Raw genomic sequence first — 22,683 nt, 5'->3', positions numbered from 1 at the left:
CACTAGGTCCACACATATCACTAGGTCCACACAGAGATCACTAGGTCTACACAGATATCACTAGGTCCACACAGATATCACTAGGTCCACACAGAGATCACTAGGTCTACACAGAGATCACTAGGTCTACACAGATATCACTAGGTCTACACAGATATCACTAGGTCTACACAGATATCACTAGGTCTACACAGATATCACTAGGTCTACACAGATATCACTAGGTCCACACAGATATCACTAGGTCCACACAGATATCACTAGGTCTACACAGATATCACTATATCCACAGATATCACTAGGTCTACACAGATATCACTAGGTCTACACAGATATCACTAGGTCCACACAGATATCACTAGGTCTACACAGATATCACTATATCTACACAGATATCACTATATTTCTACAAACAGAATAATAAGCACCTTTAAAAAATCAGGGGGAAGGACATAGCCCAGTGGTAGAGTGTTCGCTTGATGTGTGGTTGGTGTGGGATCGATCCCCATTTGTGGGCCCATTGGGCTATTTCTCGTTTCAGCCAGTGCACCACGACTGGTATATCAAAGGCCGTGGTATGTGCTATCCTGTCTGTGGGGTGGTGCATATAAAAGATCCCTTACTACTCATGAAAAAATGTAGCGGGTTTCCTCTCTAAGACTATGTGTCTAAATTACCAAATTTTTTATATCCAATAGCCAATGATTAATAAATCATTGTGCTCTAGTTAAACAAAACAATTTTTTTTTTCTACAAACAATAATAAGCACCTTTAAAACATCAGGGTGTATACCACTAAATAAAATCCCATAGATGCCAATAGTACCATTAAGTAGCTAAAACTGCTGCTATATGTAGCATTTCAGAAAACAATTCAATTTTAAGATACGAGTGTAATTTCTCCAACAGTTTTTTTTTTAATGTGTCTTGTTTTTATAATAGTAGAGAAATAACATGCACCCACCTCTGCTGCACACAGAATTCGGTTTGGTTTTCCATCTTTGCCCGGGTACCGAACCAGCTTGGTAACCATCGATTGAATGTATGCGAAAATTCTATAAAACTAAAACAAAGATCTTGTCACTATTATATGGTTTCACAATACATGTACGAATATTAACTTCATGGCTTAACCCTTTAAGCTTGCTTTTTACACTTTGATTTCAACGACTGGTTTCGAAAGATAAAGGGTTAAAAATGGTCACACTTACATGGGCTAAGTTATACATTTTGATTTCCTGAGTCGTTTCGAAAGATAAAGGGTTTAAAAGTGGTCAACTTACATGGGCCAAGTTGTACACTTTGATTTCCCAAATGGTCCGACAGATAAAGGGTTAAAAATGGTTACTTACATGGGCCAAGTTGTACACTTTTACTTCTTGACAGATAAAGGGTTAAAAACAGTCACACTTACATGGGCCAAGTTGTACACTTTCACTTTCAAACTGGTCTGACATATAAAGGGTTAAAAACGGTCACACTTACATGGGCCAAGTTGTACACTCTGATTTCCCGATTGGTTTCAAAAGATAAAGGGTTAAATATGGTCACACTTATATGCACCAAATGAACACTTTTACTTCCCAACTGGTCTGACAGATAAAGGGTTGAAAACAGTCACACTTACATGGGCCAAGTTGTACATTTTCATTTCCTGACTGGTCTGACAGTGACAGATAAAGGGTTAAAAACGGTCACATTTACATGGGCCAAGTTGTACACTTTGACTTTGCGATTGGTCTGACAGATAAAGGGTTAAAAACAGTCACACTTACATGGGCCAAATTGTACACTTTGACTTCAAGATTGGTCTGACAGATAAAGGGTTAAAAACAGTCACACTTACATGGGCCAAGTTGTACACTTTCACTTCGCGATTGGTCTGACAGATAAAGGGTTAAAAACGGTCACACTTACATGTGCTAAGTTGTACACTTTCACTTCGCGATTGGTCTGACAGATAAAGGGTTAAAAACCGTCACTTACATGGTCCAAGTTGTACACATTGACTTCACGATTGGTCTGACAGATAAAGGGTTAAAAACCGTCACACTTACATGGTCCAAGTTGTACACATTGACTTCACGATTGGTCTGACAGATAAAGGGTTAAAAACGGTCACACTTACATGGGCTAATGTACACTTTCACTTCGCGACTGGTCTGACAGATAAAGGGTTAAAAACGGTCACACTTACATGGGCTAAGTTGTACACTTTCACTTCGCGATTGGTCTGACAGATAAAGGGTTAAAAACAGTCACACTTACATGGGCCAAGTTGTACACTTTGACTTCACGATTGGTCTGACAGATAAAGGGTTAAAAACCGTCACACTTACATGGTCCAAGTTGTACACATTGACTTCACGATTGGTCTGACAGATAAAGGGTTAAAAACGGTCACACTTACATGGGCTAATGTACACTTTCACTTCGCGACTGGTCTGACAGATAAAGGGTTAAAAATAGTCACACTTACATGGGCCAAGTTGTACACTTTGATTTCGCGATTGGTCTGACAGATAATCTCGTCATGGTTGAGTGACATCCACACCACCTGGTCACCGACCTCCAGCTTCATGAACTGTAACAGTCGCAGTGTACGAGTGTGACACAAACAAACCAAACTTTATTTCCCATATGGTTAAAAATATTTTGGTACATATCAAAGTGATACGGCAAGTAGGACATAACACTTTTGATATCACAGGATGACATCATAAGTTGGCGTACTACAACCTTATAGGAATGTCAACGAAATGAGATGAATGATATAAATTAAGATTGATTATGGGTAATAAATAGGATAATAAACTCGCTGCCATTTCGTATCATGTTTATTTACCTCGTGAAATAATTTTTGTCATTCGCTAAAGCTCATGACAACTGAAATTTATTTCACTCGGGACATAAACATGATACTAAATGAAAGCTTGTTTAATATCCTATAATTACAATACATTTATGACTGTTAAACATCAACAAATATAAAAATTCACAAAACAATAGTGCATATAATTACAAAAACAAATCGGTGGATGGATGTAGCCCAGTGATAAAGCGTTTGTCTGATGCGCGGTCAGTCTGGGATCAATCCTTGCTGGTGGGCTTGTTCTAGCCAGTGCACCATGACTGGTATATCAACGGCCATGGTATGTGCTATCCTGTCTGTGGGATAATGCATATAAAAGAGCCCTTGCTACAAATGGAAGAATGTACTAGTTTCCTCTCTAAGAATTACCAAATGTTTGACATCGAATAGCCGGTGATGAATAAGTCAATGTTCTCTAACAAAATAAACTTTAACTTCAAGTTTATGCAAAGATATATATCACTGGAAAAGATTTTTTTGACATTATTACAAGTTAAAATCTAAGAAGAAAGAAAGAAATGTTTTATTTAACAATGCACTCAACACATTTTATTTACGGTTATATGGCGTCGGACATATGGTTAAGGACCACAAAGATACTGGGAGAGGAAACCTGCTGTCACCACTTCATGGGCTACTCTTTTTGATTAGCAGCAAGGAATCTTTTATATGCACCATCCCACAGACAGGAGAGTACATGCCACGTCCTTTGATATACCAGTCGTGGTGCACTGGCTGGAACGAGAAATAGCCGAAAGGGCCCACCGACGGGGATCGATCCCAGACCGACCGCACATCGAGTGAGTGCTTAACCACTGAGCCACGTCCCGCCCAATCTAAGATGAGACTGCCAGTTGAAAATATCAGGTGAGTGATCAATGACTCGCCTCATAAGCACCAGGCGAGCGATTAGCATTACACAGGAAACACGTAGAGTATAAGATGCACATTGACATAATCAGTCAATCCCTCCCTCTCTCTCTCTCTCTCCCTTTCTCTTCCCCCTCCCCCTCCGTCAGTCTGTTTCTCTCCCCCTCTCTCTCTCCCCCTTCTCTCCCCCTCCCCCTCCCCCTCTGTGTGTGTCTCTGTCTGTCTGTCTCTCTCTCTCTCTCTCTCTCTCTCCCCCCCCCCCCGACCTCCCTCCCTCCCTCTCTCTTTCTACGCAAAAATGTAGAATCAATCTGAACATATTTACTCTCACAATAATCTTTATGTATTATACGTATTTAATATTATTAATGTTCAACATTTTTTGCAAGATAGTGATTCAGGGTCACATCCCTAACAATATCTACATTTCTGGGTCAATAAAATTAAAAAAAAAAAAAAAAAATGATGCGCTTGGGCACACAAGTGTGATCGCGCACCTCGAATGTTTCGGACTGATATACAAACCCTCTGAAAGTTGTCCAATCGCCAGATCATAACTGACCCGTCCCTCGAACTAGAGAACAGAAGAGGCTGATCATCGTGACACTGGAGACCTGAGGAAACAAACACACATCGTAGTTCATTTCAACTTATTTTCATGCTTATATCAAATTAAGATTCAAGCACGCTGTCCTGGGCACACACCTCATCTATCTGGGCTGTCTGTCCAGGACAGTGGGTTAGTGGTTAATGGTTAGTGAGAGAAAAGATGGTGTAGTGGTCTTACACCTACCCACTGAGTCATTAAAACTCACTCTGGGTGGGAGCCGGTACCGGTCTGTGAACCGTGTACCTACCAGCCTTATGTCCGATGGCTTAACCACGACACCACGGAGGCCGGTACACATCATTAGACACACGGTTTACAACAGACAGTTACATAAATACCATAGCCCTAGAAACTTAATTTTGCTATTAATTTCTATTTAAACACTGTTTGTTTCTACACAAACAACAAAAGCACCCCAATATGTTTATTGCTGTACAATGTGAAATATATACGAATTGTTTGTCGTTTTTACTTCCCTATTGGTCTGACAGATAAAGCACATGTAGCAATTTTATACTAAATGCGGCAATTAAGTGGGGCGGCCTGTCCTGCTTTCGTGTTTTACTACCCTCCTTTATTTTTGTGCGCCCCTCTTTATTTTTGTGCGCCCCTCTTTATTTCTACCCAGCCGTGCCATTTCCGAATGCACACTTTTTTCACACACTGAAAAAAATTGGTCAGTCTGCACATTGGACACCAAAGGAATCAAGCCGCGTTGTGTGTGAAAGTGCAACTAACAGAAAACTTCAGTAGCTTACGACAGTTACCGCAAAGTAATTTAACGCTATTTTTTAACAGCCTGTTATGTCCCATACCAGTATTCATTTGTATGTTTGATATAAATACAATAAAAGTTATATTTTATTTGTGCAATGAAAACATTTTATTTTTATCGTATCGGCAATCTCTGACTGATAAACCACTTATTTGGCATCAAATTTGTCACAGTAATTCTGTCTTTTGTGTCCACTAACTCTCGTCTGATATTTCATCCTCAATTGCAGATTTAATTGGTCATTACTGATGATTTTTACTTATTGTCATTTGTTTATTCAGCAATTCATTATAAAATATTAGAAACTTATCATTTTGGGGGGAAATATCACCACTTATATAAAATAAAAAAAATTGGTAGTGTTCATTATTAAACTCATTTATTTTGGGTGCCAAATAATGTATACACCGCCTTTACAAAAATAAAACTACTTTTTATCAGCTGCCGATATCAATGCAATAGATTCATTTGATGAAGGTGGAAATAAAAAGAAAAATGTTATCACACATTAGGGGATCACTTTAAAAATCGTAATTGTTTTTTCAAATATCTTAAAATCTTTATTAAAATAATAATATTAAAACTGTGATTGGGTTAGCAAACCAAATACCCGTGAATATCAGACCAACAATATCTGTTTTAACTAACAGTACTAAAGATGAGGCAGCTTGTACATTGTACCAACTTTTCAGTACCAGATACGGAGGGGAAAAATAAGGGGTAGGTATTTCCACAAAATCAACCAACACACAATGATATATGTTAACCAAGCTTTCCCTATTTTCACTTTGCTTTCCAGCGGGGGGGTTTTCTGGGGGGGGGGGGGATTGTGCGGCCACCCTCCTTTAATTTTCACTCAGCAAGAACACTGTATACATCGGTAAATTCACAAAAAATTACAATACAATTTTAATAATTACAAACAACACGACTTCTTATAGATTAGATAATTCCAACCCGAGGGACAAAATATTGTTTATGTTTTTATGTTTAATGACACCACTAGAGCACACTAAATTTTTTAATCATCGGCTATTGGATGTCAAACACATGGTCAGTTTGACTCAGTCAGATATGAAACCTGCTACATTTTTTCTAATGCAGCAATGGATCTTTTATATGCACTTTCCCACAGACAGGATAGCACATACCACGGCCTTTGATATACCAGTCGTGATGTACTGGCTGGAACGAGAAATAGCCAAATGGGCCCACCAACCATGCATCAAGAAAGTGCTTTACCACTGGGCTACGTCCCACCCCATATTTTTATGAAGGTTGAGGTTTACCATGGCCCTTACAAAAACAGTTGGAATTGTCTTATCTACACATCAAAACGGTGACTGATTCTTTTGTTTGCTCATTAATTACAGTAACAAAACGTTAATTTTGCAAGCTACGGTTTGTTTATTCTAGAATAATTCCTGAACATTTCACCTACAAACTCATTTAATAATATGTTGGAAAATATAGTCCACATGATGTAATGACATAAAAATGTAACTACATTTGTGTACATGTAACAATAAATACAAAGTTAAAAATATTAATTTGTTAAATATTTTTAAAACAATGACCCAACGTGAAATGGCAGCTTAGGGAATAAGTTATTCAACAGAGTTCTGAAAAACAAGAATTACGACATCAATCGTTGTAAAACATGAGTTATGACATCAGGCATATATTTTGAAATTGTCTAGCCCTGGGGCACTGGACAGATTTATCTAGCATCATGCAAAAGCTGGCTAATTCAGTCCAGGGGACAAGAATACCTGTTACAGACTAGCAAACCAATTAGAAAGAAAGAAAGAAATGTTTTATTTAACGACGCACTCAACACATTTTATTTACGGTTATATGGCGTCAGACATATGGTTAAGGACCACACAGATTTTGAGAGGAAACCCGCTGTCACCACTACATGGGCTACTCTTCCGATTAGCAGCAAGGGATCTTTTATTTGCGCTTCCCACAGGCAGGATAGCACAAACCATGGCCTTTGTTTAACCAGTTATGGATCACTGGTCGGTGCAAGTGGTTTACACCTACCCATTGAGCCTTGCGGAGCACTCACTCAGAGTTTGGAGTCGGTCTCTGGATTAAAAATCCCATGCCTCGACTGGGATCCGAACCCAGTACCTACCAGCCTGTAGACCGATGGCCTGCCACGACGCCACCGAGGCCGGTAGCAAACCAATTAATATAAACATCTGTACTGTTTTACTTGGTATAACCCAAATAAAAGTCTGCTACTGAATCACTCACTTTGCAATAATTAAAATACATAATATTATATACCACTGCATATTTGCTAAAATGAAGCCAAATTTTGATGAAGTTATTGCTACAATAAACTTTTACAGAAATATCAAAAAATATATTTACTTAGAAAATGAAAAAAAGAAAAAGTAAAAAAAGGTTTGGTTTGTTTAACACCACCACTAGAGCACATTGATTCATTAATCATCAGTTATTGGAAGTCAAACATTCGGTAATTTTGACATATACATGTAGTCTTTGAGAGGAAGCCCACTACATGTTTTCTAATCAGCAAGTTCAGAAAATGAAGACCGATTCACAGATCTACAGCTATAATATCAATTATTGATGTATAACAGTCACAAATTTAGTATAAAATCGCTTCGCTACGCTACGCGATTTTATACAATTTTTGACCATTATACATTGATAAATTTGCAAAAAATCACGAACAATTCTTATAAATTAATTTTATAGGTGGGGGTTTTTTTAATAATTATTTTGCTATGACAAATCTAGACCCTAGAAACCCTTCTAGTTTTCTGTTATAACTGACTATTTACTTCCGACTTAAGTGTATATCCTCCGTGAATTCTGAGTTGCTACATTGTAATTGCATAAAGGTTTGTAGAAAATAATCTCTATTAAAAATGTTACCAATTATACTGAAGCCACATGAGTATAAAGCACATGTAAATGTGGCAATTATTTTTCATGTAATAAACTAGTGAAAAAAGAAAAAAGAATACTTGTTACACAGCCTGAATGACCTCTGAACTCCTGAATAACACTTGCACGAGAAATAAGCCATACCTGATAAAATAAAACAATAACAGGTGAAAGAAGGAAGGCAGACAGCTTTTTGATGTTCACTGAAGTTGACAGGTTAGAAGGAAAGGGGGAAGTGTTTTATTTAACGACCCACTACACACATTTTATTTACGGTTATATGGCGTCGGACATATGGTTAAGGACCACATACATGTAGATATTGAGAGAGGAAACCCACTGATGCCACTTCATAGGCTACTCTTTTCGATTTTAGCAGCAAGGGATCTTTTATATGCACCATCCCAAAGACAGGGTAGTAGATACCACAGCCTTTGATATACCAGTTGTGGAGCACTGGCTGGAATGAGAAATAGCCCAATGGGTCCACCGACGGGAAGCGATCCTTGATCGACTGCACATCAGGCAAGAGCTGTTCCACTGAGCTACGTTCTGCCCCCTCATGTGAATGAATGTCACGGGTTATCTAGATTTTATCCTGTAAAATACTATAATGGCGAACTTTGCGAGGCTTGAAGCAGAATTTTACATTCATCCTTATATATTATAGTCTGCGTGAAAAAGAAACCTATAAATTGGCATATGAATAATGTTAAAATTCATATAAAAATACATTATTACGTTTTAAACCCATACCAAATCAAATAACATTTTTTAAACAATAATTCAGTGTTAATAAAAAAAAGTTTCTTTACAAATTATTATCAAATTGCATAGGCAAAATCTTATTTTCAATGCAGATATGAAGACAACTGATGGAACAGCCAACAGAGAGAATGCACGGTTCTAGGCTCAGTGTACTGCATTATTGATTACGTCAATAGCAATGCTGCTAAGGCTGTTCTAGCATTTTGTCTTCACCCCTGCATTAAAAATCTAAATAATTTGATGGTAATGGGTTTAAAACTCAGTAATATGTTTTAATATGTTTTAACATTATTTATTATAGAGTTATAGGGTGTATACTACCAAATCAAATCCCATAGACAACAATAGTAACATATGTGGCTAAAACTCCTATCTGCAGCGTATCAATCGACATAAACGCCATAGATATAAATACTACCAATATTCACCCTTAAAGTGAATCAGAAAAAAATGGGGGTCAAGCTGCTAATTTCTGAGATAAGGGGTAGCATCTATGACTACCCTAGTTCCGCACAAAATTCGAGTACCTTTTTTTTCAAGAACAATCAGACTTTCGTTTTTGACAGGCTCGAGCGCTATCATGCCCATGAACCCCCGTCAACTCAATCTGACGGGCACGAAATAACATTTACCTAAATTGAACAAATCACGCTTGTATTTTTTTTTTAACTGCCATTTTAATTGTTTATTGAATCCAATCCACAACGCCACAAACCTTTCCATTCTGTTCACAATGAACTTCCTAGAATACTTTTTATAAATTGAAACACGATTGGTTGGTTATGTTTACACTGAGCCAATCAGCTAGGAGTTCACTTATTATTAAGGTCTTGTCGGTTTTGTTGTGTTTAATTTCGTACAATGCAGGTAACATCGCAAAATATATTTTACTCTGTCGTCATTTTGATCATGTACAGAAAACATAATACGGTAGGTGCGTTGTCCAATAATTCTATGATGTGTATAATGTTTATACATGTTGATATCACATTAAATGCGTACACCAACAAAAAATACCATTTTTTTTAGTAAAGCAGGTTTTGTTTTCGTTAATAGCATAGCAACGTACTCCAGATATTTCTACTTTCTGTTTCACGATACTGCCACGTGATGTAAAGCCAAGGACACTGACCTTGGTAGAGTCAGATTTCTAGTACATGATATCGGTTGACGGGCACCTGAAACAAACTTACACCGATTTAATTTAAACTCAGTAATTCGAATTTACCCAGTGTAAGGCATGTATATTTTAAAATTAAATTTACATTAGGTTGGTTTTGTTTGTTTGGGTTGTTGTTGGGGTTTTTTGGGTTTTTTGTTGTTTTGTTTTTTTATGGGTTGCTATGATTCGAGTTAGTAGTATAATAAATGACGTGTTAACTACAGTACACCGATAATCAAAGTTAATCCTGTTTGTAAAAATATATATTTATAGAAATTGTAGTAAGATATATTTGGGTAGAAAACAATAGATGTTGACATTATCTCTGTTATGACATTATTATTATTATCATTTTTAAGTAGAGAATTTGAAGGTACATGACGTATATTATAATATAATGATAAATGTGATAACCCTGTGCCATGTGGTTGTTACACTTTTACATTCAGTTCACAGGTTTGTGTCCATGGAGAAATCATATCATTCTGTGATGAAAACTAAAATTATTGTACTTGTTTAAATAAAACAGAATAAGCACAAACAAATCAGTTTCAATTCCTTATTCATAAATAGTCAACAGATTATCATGATTCAGAATTTTAATGCAACATGATATGCATATTAATACATAAGAAATCGACGTGTTCATGGTGTTTCTTTTTCTTGACCCATTCCTTCCATCTTTGAGAACAAACATCATATTACTTAAATTAGGATATTTATTTTGAAACCACAAAACATTAACCCTTAAGATATTTAATTTAGAAACTATTGCTCCTCAAACTTAATCATGTTCATGGGTTCAATTCCTCTCGGTCTCTTGCTTCTAATTCTGATTATTTTGAGGTGTGCGATTTTTCCCACCTCTGCATTTTTAGGAGTGTGATTTTTAGCACTCCTGGGTTTTTCAAAAAAGAAAGTCTGAACAATGCTACTTGACTTAGTGGTACTAGATGAAATAAAATTGCTTTTTTTTTTACCCAGATGAAACTATTTGGGTTTTTTACAACCAACACACTCACATTTATCACCAATCACAGGACTTGTGGTGTTCACTTCTCTATCAAAAGTTGGGTGCACCTCGAACTTTGACCCAGTCGGAAGTTATTTGGTTTAGTACTACCTATAAGCCAATTCATCGGTTCGCTTTTCAGGCAAACGGACTATACGTGTATTTATATATGAACTCCTTCTTAAGGTCTCACTACACAGGTCACTTCCGGGTGAGAGTTCATTGATCACGTCCACTGTAGTTCCTAATTGTAACACAAGTTATGGTTCACATATTCACTTCTAGGAAATGGAGTAGAATTATAACAATGTTTGTTAAATGGTAAGCCTTCTGGCTGTATTTTGCTCATGTTAGTTTGTAATATTGTGCATCGACCTTTTGGGACCTGGATATATAGCGCAAGTGACAGCCGGAGTGAATCGGTTAATGAACCACCTGTTCGGACCGATACTACAGTCAGATGCAGTCATATAGCAAAAACCTGAGACGGAAATGTTCTCAATTTTGGAGTGAAAATAAATGCTTATATAATGTATGTTCACAATGATGTATGTTGTTAATGCCAACGAGAACCCATTCTATTGGCTGTCTTCCTTTGAAGTCGGGCAATTTAACATGGGTTTCAATGGCAGATAACATCTGTGTAATGAAACCTAAGATGACTTTTGCAGATGCCTGATAATTGGGAAATAAATACAAGAGAAAAATATTAACTCAATATGCATATATTTACTATTTATAACTCGCTGGGAATACCCAAATAAAATGAATGACTCACACTATATTTGCTGTTATCACACATTGGGAAAATATCAACTTGGACAATGTATCACAGGCAGTAATAGTGAAAGACATGAACTCAGTCTTTCTATTATATTTGTATTGATACAAAACACTGAGGCATCACATCACCACCTCCAGAGTCAGTACTTTGTGTAGACCCTGTCAGTGGTCCTACTGGTCTATTTCTCATTCCAGCCAGTGCACCACGACTGGTATATCAAATGTTGTGGTATGTGCTGTCCTATCTGTGGGATGATGCATATAAAAGATCCCTTGCTACTAATGGAAAATATAGTAGGATCTGGGCAGGATGTAGCCCTGTGGTGAAGCATCTGTCTAGATTGGGCTATTTCTTGTTCTAGCCAGTGCACCACGACTGGTATATCAAAGGCTGTGGTATGTGGTATCCTGTCTGTGGGATGGTGCATATAAAACATCCCTTGCTGCTAATGGAAAAATGTAGCAAGTTTCCTTAGACTATAAGTGAAAATTACCAAATGTTTGTCATCCAATAGCTGATGATTAATACATCAATGCGCTCTAGTTGTGTCGTTAAACAAAACAATCTTTAACTTTACTCCAAGCAGCAGCTTAGTTCAGTTAACATGGGTCTTATTTTTGTTAAATATACTCTTCAAAAAAAGTAACGCAAAAATGAAATTTTCCTAATAAATATGGATGTGTGCAAACATTGTGTTCCGAATGCTAAGTATGTTGTGTAATGGAGCGTACCAAATGCATTTTCACCAGCAAAGTTGTTCGGAATTTGATGACCTTGAAGACAGGTGTGAAAAAGTTAACAATCGCAAAACTGCACCTGTGGTCAATTCAGCGATTTGAACGGTCGGCATGGTGTGCACGTGCAAGAGGCACAAGAAGCCCTATAAAAGTGCAGGGTTCAGGACTTAGCTGTACTCAGTTTAAAACTGTCAGCGCAGCTTTCACAATGCCAAGACTGAATGAAGCACAGAGGAACAACGCTTTCGGACAATTGGAAGCAGGCGAATCCCAATCAGAGGTTGCGAGGCTTTTCAATGTGTACCCTAGCACCATTTCAAGATTATGGATCCGCTACCAGGTGCATGGATCAACACGTGACCTTCGCAGATCCGGTAGACCACGTGTCACCACTCCTGCCCAGGATCGCTACATCCGGTTGTGCCACCTACGCCAAAGGACGACCACGGCTACCTCCACTCAATCTGCAATACCAGGACTGCGTAGAATCTCTGACCAGACTGTCCGGAACCGTCTACGAGAGGCAGGATTGCGACCCAGACGTCCTGTTAGAGGCGTGATTTTAACCCAGCAGCTTTGACAGCTTCGACTACAATGGTGTCAAGCACACAGGGTATGGGCTCAAAGACGATGGAGACACGTGTGGTTCAGCGATGAATCGCGATTCATGCTCCGCAGACAGGATGGAAGGGCACGTGTCTACCGCCGAAGAGGTGAACGTTTTGCACGCAATTGCATACAGGAAGTGGACAGATTTGGTGGAGGAAGTGTGATGATGTGGGCAGCCATCTCTTACAACGCCAGGACAGACTTGGTGCACATCAGGGGGAACTTGACAGCACAGCGCTATGTGGACGAGATCTTGCGCCCGTACGTCGTCCCCAACATGGCCAACGGCAACAGTTTTCCAGCAGGACAATGCCCGTCCTCATACAGCGCGCATCATCACAGCCTTCCTAGCAAACAACAACATCAATGTTCTTCCATGGCCCTCCAAATCCCCAGATTTAAACCCAATCGAGAATTTGTGGGATGAACTGGATAGATGTTTGCGACGACGACAACCCCAACCTCAGACACTACAACAGCTGGCTGCCGCTTTGGAGGCCGAGTGGGCTACAATTCCGCAGGATGTCATCCGTTATCTGATTGCTTCGATGGGCAGGAGGTGCCAGGCCGTACTTGACTCTCATGGGGGTCACACTCGTTACTGACTGTACATGACGTCAAACGGGACCTTGGGAACTTGGATGGCTGTTACAACAGCCTCTGTCAATGTTGTTTATCTGTGTCAAATTGCAAGTTTCTGCCATGTTTCTTTCATGTATTAAACGATTTAGAAACATACAATGAAAATCTGACTTTGCATTACTTTTTTTGAAGAGTATATTTATAAAATAGTGAAATGCCTTTGAAGATCATAAGAATTTAAAGTTTTGTTTTGTTTAACGACACCACTAGAGCACATAGATTTATTAATCATCAGCTACTGGATGTCAAACATTTGGTAATTTCGACATAGTCTTAGAGAGGAAACCCGCAACATTTTTCAATTAGTAACAAGGGATCTTTTATATGCACCATCCGACAGACAGGATAGCACATACCATGGTCTTTGATATATCAGTCGTGGTGCACTAGTTGGAACGAGAAATAGCTCAATGGGTCCACCAACAGGGATTGATCCTAGACTGACCACGCAACAAGCAAACGCTTCACTAGTGGACTACATCCTGTCCCCATCCTAGAACAACCGTGCATCAGGCAGACACTTTACCACTGGGCTATGTCCCACCACTTACAACCTAATGGGAGAAAATATCACCTTAAATGTTAAAGGCATATTGTCACAGACCACTGACCTATTTAATGGTCTAACAAAGTAGGCCTATTACCTGAACAAAACTAATTTGATTTGTCCCTAAATGTATTTTATTCAACCATCTTCATAACCACCATACTCCATTAATGATATTTGTAAAAATAATTGAATTATGGCAATGGTCCATAATTCAAAAACAAAAATTGCAGAGAAGATTGACATGGATTTCACTCCATCATGGTTCAGTTAAGGTTTCCAACAATTAATGTAATTTTTATTTATTATCCAGTTTTAGAGAAATAAGTTCCTTAAATCCGTGACAGTATGCCTTTAACTGACTGTTTGTATGATAATTTCTATAACATCCTAAAGGTAATACCTTGATGCATCCATCACCACTGCCTGTTATTACATATTCCCCGTGATTATAAAAACAGCAACTGGAAAACAAAATTGAAAAGTACACAGTCCTGTTTTAGTTCCACACAAAAAGAATCCACCTCAGTTATCCAATCAAATTTAACATTGTTGTATGTTACACTTGAAAAACAAAACTTAATACACTTCACAACCAGCCTCGGTGGCATCGTGGTTAGGCCATCGGTCTACAGGCTGGTAGGTACTGGGTTCAGATCCCAGTCGAGGCATGGGATTTTTAATCCAGATACCGACTCCAAACCCTGAGTGAGTGCAAGGCTCAATGGGTAGGTGTAAACCATTTGCACCGACCAGTGATCCATAACTGGTTCAACAAAGGCCATGGTTTGTGCTATCCTGCCTGTGGGAAGCGCAAATAAAAGATCCCTTGCTGCCTATCATAAAAGAGTAGCCTATGTGGCGACAGCGGGTTTCCTCTAAAACACAGTGTCAAAATGACCATATGTTTGACGTCCAATAGCCGATGATAAGATAAAAAATCAATGTGCTCTAGTGGCGTCGTTAAATAAAACAAACTTTATTTTTTAATACACTTCACATTCATGTTTAGCAGGAAGGGTGCATTTTGTACATGTGCATTCTAACTTAATAGTGATTACTGATCATTATGGCAATTATTTATTTAAGAAGTAAATTAAGTAAAATCTATAAGTAAAATAGTACAAAAATATTATGAAAAAAAAAAAGTGTTTTTAATCAATCCTCAGCACAAGGAACATTCACCAAATTAGCTTTGAGCTTTTCTTTTACTACATATTCAGAGAGAGAGACAGAGACAGAGAGAGAAAGAATGAGAGGGAGAGACACCGAGAGAAAGACAGAGAGACACAGAGAGAGTAAAAGAGAGACAGAGTGCGCAGAAGAGCGGAAGAGAGAGACAGAGACAAAGAGAGATAGAGAAAGAGAAACAGAGAGAGAGAGAGAGAGAGAGAGAGAGAGAGAGAGAGAGCGCAGAAGAGTGGAAGAGAGACAGAGACAAAGAGAGACATAGAGAGCCAAAGAGAGACAGAGACAGAGAGAGTGCACGGAAGAGCGAGAGCGAGAGACAGAGAGAGACAGACAGACAGACAGAGAGAGAGAGAGAGAGAGAGAGAGAGAGAGAGAGAGAGAGAGAGAGAGAGAGAGAGAGAGAGAGAGAGAGAGAGAGAGAAAGGAGAGAGAGAGAAAGAGAGAGAGAGAGGTGGGAGGGAGAAAGAGAGCCTATGGATAACATCAATATCTGATCTTGATAATCTGACCAGCAGGAATGCGATTATGGTTTCTAATTATGATTATGGTTTCATTTATGGTATAGATATTTTTAGTGCAATGACTTACCATCTGAAAGAGGCTGTTTCCATATACAGATTGGTTATTTTTTGCTTTTGTATATTTTCCTGTAAAACCATATAAATAAACAATAATCAAAATGCTATTAAAAAGTAACACAGTTTCAGACCAAACAGTAAACATAATTAAATGTAACACTTAAAAATCTGTAACTAATTTAAACAAAACTTCTTTCTTTTATCTTAAAGGAAAATAATGGCATAAAGTGTTTTATTACCCCAGCTGGCACTCATAACAGGGAAAATAAAAATCATAAATTCTCAGTGAGATATTATTATGCATTGGTGTAACATACAGTATTATTGGATGATTTGGCACTTACTACCAAATCAAATCCCATAGATGACAATAGTAACATATGTGGCTAAAACTCCTACCTGCAGTATATCAATCAACATAAACGCCACGGATATAAATACAACCACCCCTCACACTTAAAGTGAATCAGAAAAAATTGGGGGTCAAGCTGCTCGTTTCTGAGATAACGGGTAGCATCTATGACTACCCTAGTTCCGCACAAAATTTGAGTACTTTTTTTTACAGGTACCCCATACATGTTTCAAGCACAAGGCTACTTGACACATTGGTACTAGATGAAATAAAATTGCATATTTTTTTTTACCCAGATGAAACTATTATTTTTTTACAACCAACACACTCACATTTATAACCAATCACAGGACTTGTGGTGTTCACTTCTCTATCAAAAGTTGGGTGCACCTCGAACTTTGACCCAGCCGGAAGTTATTTGGTTTAGTACTACCTACTAACCAATGACTTTGTCAGTACTACCGGCCTCGGTGGCGTCGTGGCAGGCCATCGGTCTACAGGCTGGTAGGTACTGGGTTCAGATCCCAGTCAAGACATGGAATTTTTAATCCAGATACCGACTCCAAACCCTGAGTGAGTGCTCCGCAAGGCTCAATGGGTAGGTGTAAACCACTTGCACCGACCAGTGATCCATAACTGGTTCAACAAAGGCCATGGTTTGTGCTATCCTGCCTGTGGGAAGCGCAAATAAAAGATCCCTTGCAGCCTGTCGTAAAAGAGTAGCCTATGTGGCGACAGCGGGTTTCCTCTAAAAAAATCTGTGTGGTCCTTAACCATATGTCTGACGCCATATAACCGTAAATAAAATGTGTTGAGTGCGTCGTTAAATAAAACACTTCTTTCTTTGTCGGTACTAAATATGGCATCATCATGATTTGCCAAACCTACACAATGATGTCATGTAGTTTAAAGAGTTTGTATTTACGCAGCTGAATTTTTATTAACTTTGTAATAAAGTCTTATTTTAATACCATTCATTGCAGATATTGTTTCGGACAATAAATAGAACTTTCCTTTTTATTTAATTACCTGTGAACGTGAACATCATACAAAGTTATAGTACCAGTAATATTTTGGGTTTTTTTAAAATATATTTATTGCCACAGATATTTATATATTGATAATGTCAGGGTTGGGGCCCTGAAATCATTATCTTACAATAGATACATAAATATAAAGTGCATTCAATAAAATTACTAGTTAATTGAAACAGTCAAATTTGGAGCACAAAATTAATGACAGACTAAATATATAATAAAAGAGAAATTAAACAGATAGACAGAGAGAAAAGAAGAAAAGAAAAATCCATACTTCCAAATATAGAAAACAAACGTTATTGGCTTTTAGGTTACAAAAAAACCCCACAAAAAACCCACCACCAACAGTATGTGTCTTATATTGGAGTTATTTTTAACTATTAAGGCTAAGTTTAATTTTCTAGACATCTTTGCCAAGGTGCCCAGTTTTCATCAAACTCTTTATGTGAACAGTTTTTTATAGAGTATGTATTTCTCTATTTGTAATTTTATAGTACTAGTAATACCGAGAACAGTATGTAGTGGTTTACGTCGCTACTACATGTATATACAGTTAAATCCTGTTGGCTCGAACCCTGTCAGGTGCTTGAGAAAGTGTTCGACCCATCGGGTAATTCAATCTAACCATTCGGTCAACATCCTATAAGCATAACTCAGGACTTTGTTTTTGGTTCGAGCATTGCAGTGTATTCAACTCTTCCGAGTTCGACCCATTACGATTTTACTGTATACTGTACATTGTTATTGGATAAAGAAAAAAGCTGACGTGATAAATAGAACAAACTCGGCATCAGATATTTTAATTAGTCAATTAGAACTTGTGGTAAAATGTCTAAAAACACATTACCATGCCTTAAAAAGAGGGAAATCCCCACTGAAAAATGGGGAAAGGGGCTCCATTACATGAAGGTATGTGTCAGAAAATTTGGGACCATTCTGAGTTCGACCTGAGATTTTATTGTATATTGTATATTGTTATTGGATAAAAAAAAATAAAAGCCTTCTTAAAAAAATAGCTGAGGTAATAAACAGAATAACAAACTCAGTACCAGTTATTATCAAATTTATGTCCCTTATGAGTTAATTAGAAATTGTGGTAGTATTTCTAAAAAAACACATTACCATGTTCTAAAAGATAAAAATACATGTACTTTACAGTGTTTAAAAAGTGGGAAAAAGGGCTGCATTAGATGAAGGTATAAGTTAGTTAGAAATTGTGACACCATGTTTAAAAACATATTACCATGTCCAAAAAGATGGAAATACTTTACAGAGTTTAAAAAGTGGGGAAAAGGGCTCCATTAGATGAAGGTATAAGTTAGTTAGAAATGGTGATACCATGTTTAAAAACATATTACCATGCTCTATTTGATGATAATACTTTATAGTGGAGAAAAGGCGAAGAAAAGTGCCCCATTAGATGACGATACCTAGAGAGCCCTACATGATTTTTGCGAGCCTCAGGCTCCCGGACTCTCCTCGAAATCGCACACTATGACATACGGTAACCTCTTGGTAACCTGGACAACGGTTCTCAACTTATTTTGGTGCCTGTATTGAATACCATGGCCTGTGAGATGGAAATACTTTGCAGTGTTTAAAAAGTGGCACAAGTGCCTTTAACTACCTGGTAGTCGATGATAAAGATGGCACCTTCCGAGAGAATGAGCAGCAGTTGATTCTTCACGTCCACTTTCAAGTCATGCACCCACTGCAGACAGAAAGAATGGATGGATGGATGGATGGATGGATGGATGGATGGAAGGACGGATGGATAAAAAAACCCTCGAACAGATGGGTTTTGGGTTGGTGGATGGATGTATGGAAGGATGGATGCATAGATGGATGGATGCATGGATGGATGGATGGATGGATAGATGGATGGATGGATGGATGCATGCATGCATAGATGGACGGATGGATCAATGGATGGATGGATGGATGGATGGATGGATAAAAAAACCGAACAGATGGGTTTTGGGTTGGTGAATTGATTGATGGATGGATGGATGGATGGATGGATGGATGGATAGATGAAAGGATGGAAGGATGGATGGATGAATGGATGGATGGATGGATGGATGGATGGATGCATCGATGGAGGGATCAGAAAAATCAGATGGGTTTTGGGTTGGTGGATGGATGGATGGATGGATGGCTGGATGGATGGACAGATGGATGGATGGATGGATGGATGGATAGATGGATGGATCGAGGAATGGCTGGATGGGTTGATGTATGGATAAGATGCATGGACGCATGGATGAATGGATGGATTTATGGATGGACAAATGATCAATAAATGGATGGATGCATGGATACATGGATGGATAAATGCAAGCATTTATGGATGGATGAATGGAGTTAATGATGAACGGATGATGGACGGACAGATGGGCAGATGAATGCGCTAGTGGAGATGGACATGTGAATGGATGGACAGACAGATGAATGATACAGATTTGTGAATGATGGATATAATACTTACATCTTGAGGGGTAAGAGAAGCATTAAATGACCTCCCCTTATGAATGGTGGCCTGATGCTGAAGTAAAAATAACAAGCATTCTGAGAGTACTGCTAAAGGAATACATGAAGAGTTTAGGCGCAAAACGCGATATATCAATTTTTTTATTTTCAGTAAAAAGTTTTTTTTTTAATTGGCGTATATCGCGTTTTGATAAAAAAAAAAAAAAAAGGGATTTAAACAATACAATTTCATAAGGATCAATCGCGTTTTGCGGTAAATCAACAGGCCTACGATTAGCCCTTACTGACATACAATAATGGCTTTAACTACCAGGCTAAAAAAAATTCGTATCTCCTAAGTTCAAGGACAATAACTGTGAAAAATATGTAATCACCATGAAAGTCAAACTTGATCTGTAACAGTACATGATAAAGCTATAAACAAAATATGTGGGTAAAAAAAAAGTCCAGAAAACAAATTTCAACATGTCCCAACCTCTGCAATTAAGAAAATGACCACGTCAAAACAATTGCCGTGAAAAAATAGTGTCCACAGCATTTTCCACAGCAATTTTACCGTTAACATGTTTGCATCTCTGGATTGTAAGTAAATTTAAATGATGAGTTTATTTGTGTTGTTTGCCAATATGCTGTAAGATTCATTTATACCAGTGGCGGTATTCGTTGACTGAAAGTCACGTAAGAGTTAACATGCAAATGACACGTGCACGATCAAGAACAACAGGGTTGTAAGGAGATAACAATTTATCCTATACAGCGTAGTCAGACTGCACTGACATGCTAGCTCAATCTTTATCTTTTAATTATATTACATCAAAGTGTCAGAATATATTTAATGGGACATAGAATTTAAATAGTTAGGAAATCTGTCACTAAGACCCAATGCCCCTTTCAAACCCAAGTAAATCAGTAAAGTTTGTTTTGTTTTGGTGGATTAGGCCACTCGGCACCAGAAAAGGGTAGCATATTTTGTCAATATAGATGTCGGAGAAAATTGTATTAAACTATCTCTCTATCTCTCTCTTTCTCCCCTCCCTCATCCCCTCTCTCTCTCTCTCTCTCTCTCTCTCTCTCTCTCTCTCTCTCTCTCTCTCTCTCTCTCTCTCTCTCTCTCTCTCTCTCTCTCTCTTTCTCCCCTCCCTCACTCACTCACTCTCACTCTCTCTCTCTCTCACTCTCTTTCTCCCCTCCCTCACTCACTCACTCACTCACTCACTCACTCATCCTCTCCCTCTCCTCCTCTCTCTCTCTCTCCTCCGCTCTCTCTCTCTCTCTCTCTCTCTCTCTCTCTCTCTCTCTCTCTCTCTCTCTCTCTCTCTCTCTCTCTCTCTCTCTCTCTCTCTATATATATATATATATATATATATATATATATATATATATATATATACATAAATATCTCATTATCAGGCTGACCATAACACTTCAAGTGACTTGTAGGAGTGTATGATGAATAAAACACCCGAAACGCACCATAGCTACAGTTCAATAATGTATAAGCTGTCACCCCCTTGCATTCCAGTTCACCCTGCAATGCACATGCTATGAACAGTCGAGTTGGAACTCGCTTTAATGCTAGATCAAGTTAAGCTAGACCGAGCAGAAAAATGTCCGCTACACTGGTTTAAGTGCATCACGTTAAACCAAATGGCCACGTCAGGAACCAATCAAATAGTTCGCAAACGTTAGAGAAAAACGTGCCTGTTGAATTTTGGATTGGGAATTTACATATATTTCCGATCATGCCCCTATAGAGCTGAGATTCAGATACTTTAGTAATAACGGTGTCGTTACTGTTTTAATATTTACTTTTAATCTTTTTTCAGTGCACAAAGTATATTTTATTTTTTACAATAATGAAAAAATACATCTTGAAAAAAAATCCAATATAGTCCTTGGCAAAATAAATGCCACAGAGAATGAAAAACTCTGCAGCAATCTCCACGGCATTGCCGATTACCGCAGGCAATTGCAGGGGTTGTCTCCTAATATCAAGGGCCATAACTGGTTTTTAAAAAATGGGTAAATGTCTGACTGGGTCTGTAACAGTACATGATAAAGCTGTATACAAAATATCAGCTCAATATTTTGAGGCACTGTGAGCAAAAATTCCAGAACACTTTATGTGGGACAGATATCCAGACAGACAGATATCCAGACAGACAGACAGACAGAATAACAGAAACGAAACCAATTTTCTCCTCAGGTTTCACCGGTAGGGGAAAAACCAATACCTACCTGTCTCCATGGGTGCAGTCTCTGTGTATATCCCTGCACCCACCTGGCATTCTCGTCCTCTGCTGCTAATAAAGCTGGTCTGACCCACAGCACTAACTAATGAACACTGGAAGTAGGGGTGTATAGTAGGTGCTTACAAGTGCCTCTTAACAATGCCAGAAGTAACACTCTCCGAAGTGGTCAGACTAAGCCCACAGCTAAAAGCTGATGTGGAATGGCAGGCATGTCACACAGATAACCACAAGAGACAAGCACCTGTTGCAGTTGGATAGACAAGGATTGGGATGTGGAGGTGGACAGTGAAAGATGTTGAAAGATAGGACTTGCCAGATTGGGAAGAAATGAGATGGAATTCAAAGGAGAGAAAAGAAAGGGGGCAGTGGGATAAAACATTTTTTTTTAAACATTTGAAAAACATCTGAAGGGCCATAATTGTTTAAAAAATTAGTAAATCACCATGAATGTCAGACTGGGTCTGTAA

General features: G+C 38.2%; 1 protein-coding gene across 1 annotated transcript in view; it reads right to left on the bottom strand.

Annotated features, from left to right (window-relative positions):
* LOC121387427 overlaps positions 1-22,683 on the bottom strand; it is a 176,049-nt gene that overhangs the window by 136,059 nt on the left and 17,307 nt on the right. Inside the window, exons 7-14 of the mRNA XM_041518538.1 lie at positions 19,963-20,019; positions 19,102-19,185; positions 16,096-16,154; positions 14,720-14,780; positions 8,136-8,199; positions 4,268-4,356; positions 2,480-2,584; positions 965-1,063 (exon numbers count right to left, since the gene is read on the bottom strand). Coding sequence (XP_041374472.1) covers positions 965-1,063; positions 2,480-2,584; positions 4,268-4,356; positions 8,136-8,199; positions 14,720-14,780; positions 16,096-16,154; positions 19,102-19,185; positions 19,963-20,019 — 618 coding nt within the window. The remainder of the gene's footprint in view (positions 1-964; positions 1,064-2,479; positions 2,585-4,267; positions 4,357-8,135; positions 8,200-14,719; positions 14,781-16,095; positions 16,155-19,101; positions 19,186-19,962; positions 20,020-22,683) is intronic.

The sequence above is a fragment of the Gigantopelta aegis genome, chromosome 13, assembly GCF_016097555.1.
Source record: "Gigantopelta aegis isolate Gae_Host chromosome 13, Gae_host_genome, whole genome shotgun sequence".
Lineage (NCBI taxonomy): Eukaryota > Metazoa > Mollusca > Gastropoda > Neomphalida > Peltospiridae > Gigantopelta > Gigantopelta aegis.
This window is presented reverse-complemented; position numbering and strand designations above follow the sequence as displayed.